Source organism: Manacus vitellinus, unplaced genomic scaffold (assembly GCF_001715985.3).
Source record: "Manacus vitellinus isolate BGI_N305 unplaced genomic scaffold, ASM171598v3 scaffold_39_pilon, whole genome shotgun sequence".
Classification (NCBI taxonomy): Eukaryota; Metazoa; Chordata; class Aves; order Passeriformes; family Pipridae; genus Manacus; species Manacus vitellinus.
Window position 1 is genome coordinate 1,840,819 of NW_021940534.1, and position 9,554 is coordinate 1,850,372.

The 9,554-nt window shown below is 40.6% G+C and overlaps 1 protein-coding gene across 1 annotated transcript in view; it reads left to right on the forward strand.

Annotated features, from left to right (window-relative positions):
• Window positions 1–2,917, forward strand: part of MBOAT1 (membrane bound O-acyltransferase domain containing 1) — a 29,891-nt gene extending 26,974 nt beyond the window's left edge. The window contains exons 9-11 of the mRNA XM_018077716.2: window positions 99–163; window positions 1,493–1,625; window positions 2,762–2,917. Of these exons, the coding sequence (XP_017933205.1) occupies window positions 99–163; window positions 1,493–1,625; window positions 2,762–2,917 (354 nt within the window). The remainder of the gene's footprint in view (window positions 1–98; window positions 164–1,492; window positions 1,626–2,761) is intronic.
• The last annotated feature ends 6,637 nt before the right edge of the window (window positions 2,918–9,554 follow it).

Below are 9,554 nucleotides of genomic sequence, written 5' to 3' on the forward strand. Positions count from 1 at the left end.
TAGAATTAATATTTTCCATGTACCTCCTCATGAATTTAAAATGCAAGTAGTATTTTACAGGTTTCAGTGCTAACATTTCACATGAACTTCTTTCTTAGACTGCAACAAGTTTTAAAATGTACATTGAAAACTGGAACATTCAGACAGCTGCCTGGCTAAAACGGTAAGAGTAATCAAACAGTAACATGCATGTGAGACCCAAAACCACTACATGGCCTGGAAAAACGCTGACTGGTGGATCTCATAAATGTATAGCCTCTTGTGCTTTCTTTGTTTCGGTGTCTTAAACAGTTGGTGGTATACAAGGGTATTTGGTGCTGTAAAGTTTTATTGCTGCAAATGTAAAATGTTCATATTTTATATATGAGCAGCAAAGTAATACATGAACTGTTCGAATCCCTCATAATAGGAAGTAATAGCATTTTCTTGTTTCTCTCCATTATTCTTCCTATACTGTTTTGCTTTACTGTGCTACATTTCCCATGGAGAGGTGAACCTTGCTGTGTCACTGGGATCCAGTTCAGTAAGAAATGGAGAGAAGTCAAAATCTTCAAAGTCCAAGTGTAGTCTGAAGATGCTTGCCAAGGAGTCCTTGTTTAGGATATGGCACTGAGATGACTTGATTTTAACCTCTGACTGTTAAGGCACATGTTATAAATACTAGCACAAGTACAAATTTTGTAGATTGGGCTATGTCTTGTTATTCATTACACTTTGTGGCATGATTAAAGCTCAGTGTACAGTCAGCACGGTGTCTGAAATGCAGGCATAGATTTATTGTAGCTATCATAACTATAATGATGTTAAACACATACATCTTAAAAGTCAATGTCTACTGTTTTTCATTATTCAAATTATGTTCCTGATAAGAAAAGCATTTATCTTGACTTGTTTCTTTGGAACACAGTTTTTCAGTTAAACTTTGGATAGCCAAATAGACCTGTTTTTGTGTTCTTAACTGTTATCCATCACTTGCATCTTGGGAATAAGATTTTCAGGCTGCTAAAGTTAGCAGGAATCCCCTGTTTTGCAATAGCTTACGGCACTCCCTGTTGTTCCCAGCATCTGCCAGATAACTGTGCCTAAAAATATCTCAGTTCACCACTGAAGGGTGGGGTCACATCTCTTTGTCTTTCAACTTGCTCTTGATCTGTCATCAGAGTTTTGAAGGGTAGTGTATGATTCCAGATAGTGATGTAAAGGTGAAGGAAGTCTTGCCTGTCCTTTATTCCATTATTTACTTAGATGCTTTGACCGCCAGGAATGAGTACAGGCACTCTTTGGATATTCAGTGCAAAAAAGCATGCTTCCTCATTCCACCTAAACCTCCATTTAAATGAAAGGAGAGTGCCTCGTGCCCTAGTCTGTAACAGAGGCAAGATAAGACCATTAAGGAAGCAGATTAAGACCTTAGAAACAGAGAAGTATTTGAAATGCAGTGTCCATTGTTCAGTTATATTCAGCCTCTTCTCTTTTGTTTTCATTTTTGCAGTGTCTGCTATGACAGAGCTCCCCGGTACCCTACGGCTTTAACATTTATCCTGTCGGCCCTGTGGCATGGTATCTATCCTGGATATTATTTTACGTTTCTCACTGGAATCCTTATCACACTTGCAGCCAGAGCAGTATGTACCTTTCATTGTTCTCTTCTAAGGCCAGTGCTAGATACTCTCCAGTTGCCAACCGCACCATCACATGGTCAAGCAGCTTGTCCCTGATGTGAGCCCTCTTGCATGTCTTTGCAGGCTTGATGTTCATTGAAACTTTGTTCTGTATTGACACTAATTGCAAAGTACCCCCAGCAGTTAGAACCAGCACTGATTGTGCACGTGATGCACTGCTGTCCCAGGCTGTCAGAGGAAATGTTGTTTGAGGATATACAATTAGCAGAGCCACCAACTATGTCCATGCAGTCAAATTAGCTCGGAATTCAAGATCATGTTGGATTGCAGACTTTTACTGGGTCATGTTGCCTATATGCTGGTGTGTAATTGGCTCTGGGCCCAGTCTTACACAAGAAGCTGCTATGGGCTGAGCATTAGCCCAAACTTGAACAATTTATGTGGATTCAATTGATGCAGTAAACTGGTCAGAACAGGTTTCATGTCTCACTGTTGATAAATTTATCACTGCTGATTTTTCAGGCTGAACCAGCCAGTGGTGCAGGGCTAGGAAGCACCACTGTTGTCTTTTAGAGTTTGACTATGGATAAATAGTCAGGTCAATTTGAAAGGTGAATTAAACTAGTAATCAGTATTAACCACTATGGCTAAAGGAGGTTGCTGAACACGCTCTCTTAACGTGTACTTTGCCTCTCATTTATGAGGATTTCATAAATGTGAAACTAACCCAAAATCTCTATGGAACAGCACATACTTGTAGGTATAAACACTTATTTGTCCAATTAAAGTAACTTTGTTTTACTGTTGATAACCAGTAATAAATGAAAACAAGGAGGGAGGAAGAACAGCTGCCCTCCCCAAAGATACTGTGCCAGACACCCATAAGGAGAGTCTGCTTCTGTGATTATGAGAGAGGAAATTGGGGGCCACTCCTCTGTTTGCCACTGACTGTGGCATCTTGGATATGCCAGTCAATACACTTCTGTGTTCCTACTCAGTGCTTTCTAATGGGCATATAAACCTTTCTGTGATACTAATGCTGATGGTAAGTGGGGAGTTATGCACTGCAATGTGTCCACGTGGCTTTGCCTAAGAAATGGATGTATATAATTTTTTGTTTACTTTTCCCTAATCTGCAGATAAGAAACAATTGCAGACATTACTTCCTCTCATCAGTGCCTCTTAAGATAGCCTACGACATTGTTACCTGGGTTGTCACTCAACTGGCTGTGTGCTATACTGTTGCACCGTTTGTTATGCTGGCTGTTGAGCCCACAATTAAGTTTTACAAGTAAGTTTTCTCCTCTTGACTGTTGTTCTCCACACCGGCATAAACTTTCATTAAATAACCCAAACTGCACTGAAAGACAGTTGGCATTTCATCAAATTTGAAAGGAGTTTCAAACAGGATGCTTCATAATGTGTAAGGGGTGATTTTTGCGCTTCGGTAACGTAGTGAGGTAATCATAATGCCAAGGCAGGGCACTTTGCTTGTACTTCTCTGTGTCCTTATGCGACTTTTCATATACTCAGTTCCCATTTTCAGAACAGCTGAGTCTCAGCCATTAGCCACAGCCGAGGCTGAAGAGGTTAAAAATAATGTGAGTTGGCAGTAGGAAGGACTTGTTGAGCAAAGACCAGGTTTCCAGCTGCTAAATGGGTACAACAAGAGATGGGATCGATCAGGAGATATGGAGGGTTCTGGCAGCCCATTACTTTTTGAAATGAGTATGCTTTTCTTTATTAAAGTATGCTTCTTTTCTTAGGAAATGAGTACTTCCCTACGTTCCTTAAAATAAGAAAACACTGCTGTTGCAGAGTATATCAAATGTACTCTAATAAAACCAAATTGAAATAGGGAAATTGAGAAAATAATTAGAAAAAGGAGACTGGAGTACATTGCTTTGCTTTTCTTTCATTCTACAGTGAACTGTCAACATAGAGTAACAGGTTTTGGTTCAGAAGACAGACAATTTCCTCCTCTAACATAAAAGACACGAAACTGGTAGTCAAGATAGGCTGATGCCAGTCGGTTTGGAGGGGTTTGAATTTCGACATTTTCTATTCCTGTTTCTTAAAACATTTGATTTCAACACAGAAAACTTACCATATAAAAATTACTCCAAATATTTCTTAGTTTCATTTCTTAATATTTTTTGCCCTGGTGATTTTGAGCATAGTTAACATTTAAACTTAGAGACTGTTAAGCAAGGAAATTATACACCTTTGGACTAGGGCATGAATTTTTTGAGCACTGCTCGCCTAGCAATGGTCTTAAGCAGCTTACAAGGATATTAAGAACTGTGGTAAGGAGCATAAATGAGACCATGGAAAGATGCATTTCTGTGGTTAAGAGCTGGACTGTACTGCTTCCAAACATCATCCTTACCAAGCTACCAGAGCCTCACATATTTGGTTTAAGTATTTTTTATTTCTCTTCAATCTTGTGTATACTGAATTATTTGAAATAAAAATATTTGATGTTTAGTAAGAAACCAAATAAAGATATCTCTGAGTAGTTACCTTCAAAAACACAAGCCTTCTGTAAACATCATTACCTGACCTTCCCCAGCTAAAACTTGAGTGCTTTGATTTATTTCAGATGTCAGGACTTTGAATGAATTTTTTGCTTTCTGTCGCTTTTAAATTTTTTTTATGCATGAAGGATATTTCTCAGAACATGGCCTTGTATACTGTAACATTAAAAGAGAGATGGGCTGAATAAGTCTGGGGTTGAATTAGATGGGTTTATCTGAGCTGTCAGACTTTGGATTCCAAAGTTTGCTGATTGTTTCCTTGCCTCATTAACATTCACGGCAACGTTTTCATCCATGCCAGCAGATATCAAATGTGGATCTGTGTGAAATGTGTGACTGTGTGAAATTCAAGGGTGTATTTTTGTGCTTTCTAGGTTTCGTACATTCTGCATTCATCCCTTAGCACTTAATTCTGCTTGCACAATTCATGTTATTGCCAACAAAAATATAATATTCTCCTTCTGCTTTTGTTCCCAGGTCTGTGTATTTTCACATGCACATTCTAAGCATCCTGGTGTTGCTCCTGTTACCAATCAGACCTCAAACCCACTCCCTAAGAAGGGCTCAGAATCAGGCCATGATGAACTCTGTTAAAAGCAAAGACAAATGATGCCTCCAAAGAAAATTGCCAGCACTGTGTAACCGAACTGTCGTATTGTAAACAAACGAAGAAGAAAAATGGGTGGCATGAGGGTTGAAGTGCAAGACGGGTGGCATTTCTGTTGGCTATCTTAAAATCTTACTGGAGAGGGCAGAGAAGAGCCTGAATGACTGTATTTCAATTTATTCCAGTTAGTGGAGATTTTACAGGCAACGTTTACAGGCTCATGGGGCATTTTGATTTTTATAATAAATATTTTTATGAAATGTTTTTATATATTTAAACTTTTTCACAGAGAGGCATTTTTTTCTCTTTTGCAGAAATACATAATTATTAATCAACAAATAATCCTGTGATTAGAGAGAGGGACAGAAAGCAACTAGTAAAGAGTTAGGCCAGCTGCCTGATAGCCTGGTGCTGTGGGCAGCTGGGAGGGGAAACTTTTCATCTCTTGGTAATGGAGAGAGATGGTGCAAGTAGAAGACTACAGACATGGGGTTGCTCAAGGTGCTGGCACTGACTTCTGCCCCAGCAGGGGGACGGGGGAATGGGGCTTTCCCCAGCAATCCCCAGAGCAGGGACTGCAGCCTGAGCTGGGTAGCAAGGGTACTTCACATCCTTCAATGTGACACCTGCTGGTAATGAGGGCAAGACAAGTCCCTTGGGAATAGATGTCTGGGAGCACTGATAACTGCTTAAGCCAAAATCTAAAGCCAAGTAAAGGAAAAACAAAGGCAGAAGGGGGAACTCAAGCTAGAGTAAAAGAAGGGACATACACCCTGTGGTGTGCAGAGTTGTACTTCTCTAATGATGCAGCTGGAGCTCATTGCTACATCAGCCTTAATTTGCAGTTTTAGAGTGATGCAGCACTTCCTTTTTGGTATCAAAATAAGTGAGGAACCATGCAGGGTTAGTGTTTTAAAGCTTGCAGTTGTGGGTTAAATCTGAAGAAGCTTTGCGATGGATCAGACTGTTCTACTGAAAAACATCCCATCTTATGGTGTGGTTACATTCCAGCAGATAACACTAATAAGAAACCTGAGCAGTAATTATCATAGTCATAATAAATCATTCTCTGAAAAATATTGTGATGTGATGTGATAGGATGACCACAAGTGTCAAGACTGAGTCCTTGTATGACCTTGACATCTGACTTAACTGTTGATGCAAGTTTCCCTGCTTGTAAAGTCCTTGATTTATAGGGATGTTTTGAGGCTTAATTTCTCAGAGCTTGTTGTGCATTGAGATAACCTACTGCAAAATACTGTGTCAGTTTTTTTTTCTTTTTTTTTCTTAAATCCACTTACCCCAATAAAATAGGCTGGTACTGCACGTCAAAATCAACTAAACCATGTTTTTAAATGTTTTCCAGGAATGCTTTTATCAGGATTTTGTAGAAGCAGTTCCCTTGTTAAAGTATTGGGATTGCTTTATGAACATTTAATCAGAGTGTGATTGAGCAGAGAATCTGCTATTTACTGCATTCTGATTTTTGTGTCAGATTAAAATTTTACAGAATCCTAATGTTTTGAGAAGAAAAAAATCAGGGAAACCAAAACAAGTTCCAAAATAAGTGATTTTTTTTTTCCTCTGTGGGAAGTTCTTGTCCTATGACCACCTCACAATTTAGAGCATAGTTCATGGAAGAGTTTATTTGGTAATTTATTTTAAAGGGTGAGATGGAATTAAAAGATTGATCTGAATAAACCATTTGCTTTGTGTCACCGCCTGGCGTTATTAATCACAAACATCTAATGTGAAAATGGGTGAGTGGGTGGGTGAAATCCCTCACACCTGTGAAGGGAGATGTTCAGGTCTGCTGGATTTTGCAGAGCAGCTGAGTGTTCCATCCAGCTCGTGCTGAAATGGAGAAAAGATGATCACAGTTCGTTTTTGTGGCAGCTTTGTCCTTAACTTGGCAAGTCTTTTTTTTGGTCCTCATGTGTGTATTCTCCTTGTGACACCAGCCTCAGTTGCACCTTGGGCATCTGATATTTCCCTTGAGGTCTAGCTGTGCCATCCCTGTTTCTTGTGGGAGGGAACCAGGGTGCCTCCCCAGGAAGGGATGGGGACTTGGGTGCTGCTGGCTGTGGAATCCTGTGTGCTGAGCCTGTGTTTACCTCCCACAGACTGGAATGAATTGCTGTGAGCTCTGGCAGAGCCAGCATAATGCACAGCAAGGCTGCAGAAGACTGATGTTCCCAGCAGGTTGGCTTCAGCACCTGCTTTGGAAAATAAATGCTCAGCTCAAAGGTGGTTGCAGGTCTGTACCTGCTGCTCTGTGCCCTGAGATCTGCCTGCACAGCCCGTGCTCTGGTCTGCGGCCCTTCCTGAGCTGTACGTTCAAGAGGCCAGATATTATCAGTGGGGTTTCTTTTCTACAGTTTCACCTAAGTGGAACTTACCATCAACTTCTGTTGTAGTTTCAGCTCCTACAATGTGATGAATTAGTCAGGGCTAATGAGCAAACTCATATTCTCCTGTCACATTGTCTCCTCAGCCTGAACCTCTCCCTAAAACCAAGCATCGTCCCTGGGTGACGATGAGAACTGGTCATGTGGGTTTAATATGATGTGTTACATGAATTAAAATTGAAACTGTCTTTTTGAAACCTTGTATTTGCAGGGAAGCTTGCTGGTTGAATTAGTCTTAAAGCTGAAGGGGAAATTTTCTAAAATCTTTGCTGTAGCGTGTTACTGTGGACTAGGCATCTTACCTAGCCAGATGTGGTGGCCCTGCAAAGCTAATACAGAGTGGATTTTAATAGCTGTAAAACATTCCTTTGAAAAGAGGCTGTTAGCTATGGGGCTAACCTGATCAACCCATTGTATTGAGTCTTTCTCTCCTTTTGTTCTTCTCAGGGAAGAAACTTTGGTATTATAGAAAGACTGCAAATAGCCACTATTATTTAAAGGACACTTGTGCTAGTAATGTGCATCTACTTTGCACAGGAGAATATAACTCAAAGAGCCAAAGTAGAAATTCAGGTTATACCCTTATAAAAGGGTGATGTCAGGAACTTGAATTCCGGTGATTCTAATTCTAGTGTAATTTGAGAGTGCACTTCAGTGATTAAAATGGACGATGGTGATTACCAACATGTTATTAGTTTCTAATCCCTTTCTGGGTTCTTTGTGCTGCAAAAAGCTCAAGAGCTGAAGCTTCTAGAGAGATTCTGAAGACAAAAACAATCGTGATGGTCTGTAAGGGAGAAATAAAGGACTATTAGACAGAAATAAGAAAGGTGGATTGTACTTAATGGACAAAGGTTGATTTTAAATATGAGAACACAATAAAGACACCGGCACCAGTACACCCTTGGATTGAAAGCAAATTCTAGCTGCTATTTTTCAGCATATTTTGATTTTTCTAATCTAGAAGTTGAGATGCACTCGGAAGAGCAACGAATGAAGAGTAAAACTTCATTTCAACTAAACTATGGGTCTGGTATTTAAAGAAGCAACAGCTCAGCAATTTCCTTAGTGAACTGAATGCACAATGTGCATTTTTACTGTCCTGTAAGCTGTCCTATCCTTAAGTACATTCCTGCATGTCCTCTTGAAGCTTGCCAAGCAATGGAGGCAGCACTGAAGTGGGATACAAGGTGAGCAAATGTTTTTCCTCCCTGTTTGGCTGCTCTGTTCTATGTCCATGCATTGCACATAGCTGGGATTTTCGTATCACTTAAAATGAGATAGGTGTGTGAGAAGGCTGCAGATTTTTACTCCATTTGTAAGTGTTTGCACATGTAAAAGCAGGATTGGCAAACTAGATCTGAGTCCTTTCATAGAAACACAGGTTGAAATCCCAACACCCAAGGAAGTCTAAGGGTAAAATTCCTGTCAGTGAGGTTAGTAACTGATATTTAAAGCCTTTATCTCCTTATCCCTGAACTGAGAACTTTAGAAAAATGATCTGCTGGCTGCGGTAGTAAATAAGAACTTGTCCTTAGCATTTAAGAGTGGAATCCCTATAGTCCACCTGCTGTGGACAGAGGAGGAGCATATGTGTCCTCATCCTTGCCCAAGATGAAGTGACACACATGGTTGCATATATGGAAATATCGAATATCCTTTGAGTACCATTCTCTTTCCTGATGTCATTGAAGTGATGTAGTTCAGCTCTCGGGGCCTAGAGGCGTTCCACAGCAATACAAAGTGGGAAGCCTTGCCTGACATCTCAGCATGAGCATGAATGCACGGTGTGCGCTTTAAAAACATATTCTTTTGTGTGCCGTCAGCCTGCTGCTTCCTTTCTTCCTAGAGATGACAGCAGTAATATGCATCAAGGGTTTGGGTTTGTGCTGGTGAGACGGGAAGCGGCAGCGCGTTTGCTCGGATACATTTACGAGTGGTGCCCTCTGTGGGTGAACAAAAGAAGATTCTTGTGTGCTGAGTCAGGGATGCTGCAAAGGCGAAGGGTTTTGCAGCAGCAAAGCCGCCCTAATTGCTGGGCAGCCTTGGGTTTCACATCTGCGATAACAAAGGTGTTCTGCTTTGGGGCAGGAGAACGGGAGAAATTAGAACACCTAGATAGACTGGGAAAAAAATATTATTATAGGAGGGAATGCTGTTGGTTGGTAGAAAAGGTGGTGTTTATATGCCTTAAGAAGTTGGGCTACACTTTCGTTCACCTGGCTCAAATATGGTCTTTGTAAGGGAACCACAGGGTGGGGGAAAATCAGTTCTGAGAAGTGCCCCTTGGGACCTGATTTATTGTCCATCCATAAAGCAGCTCGGAAAGTGAGACCCTAAGTTTGCCTGGAGGCTGTTCTAATGCATCGTGGCTCTCTGT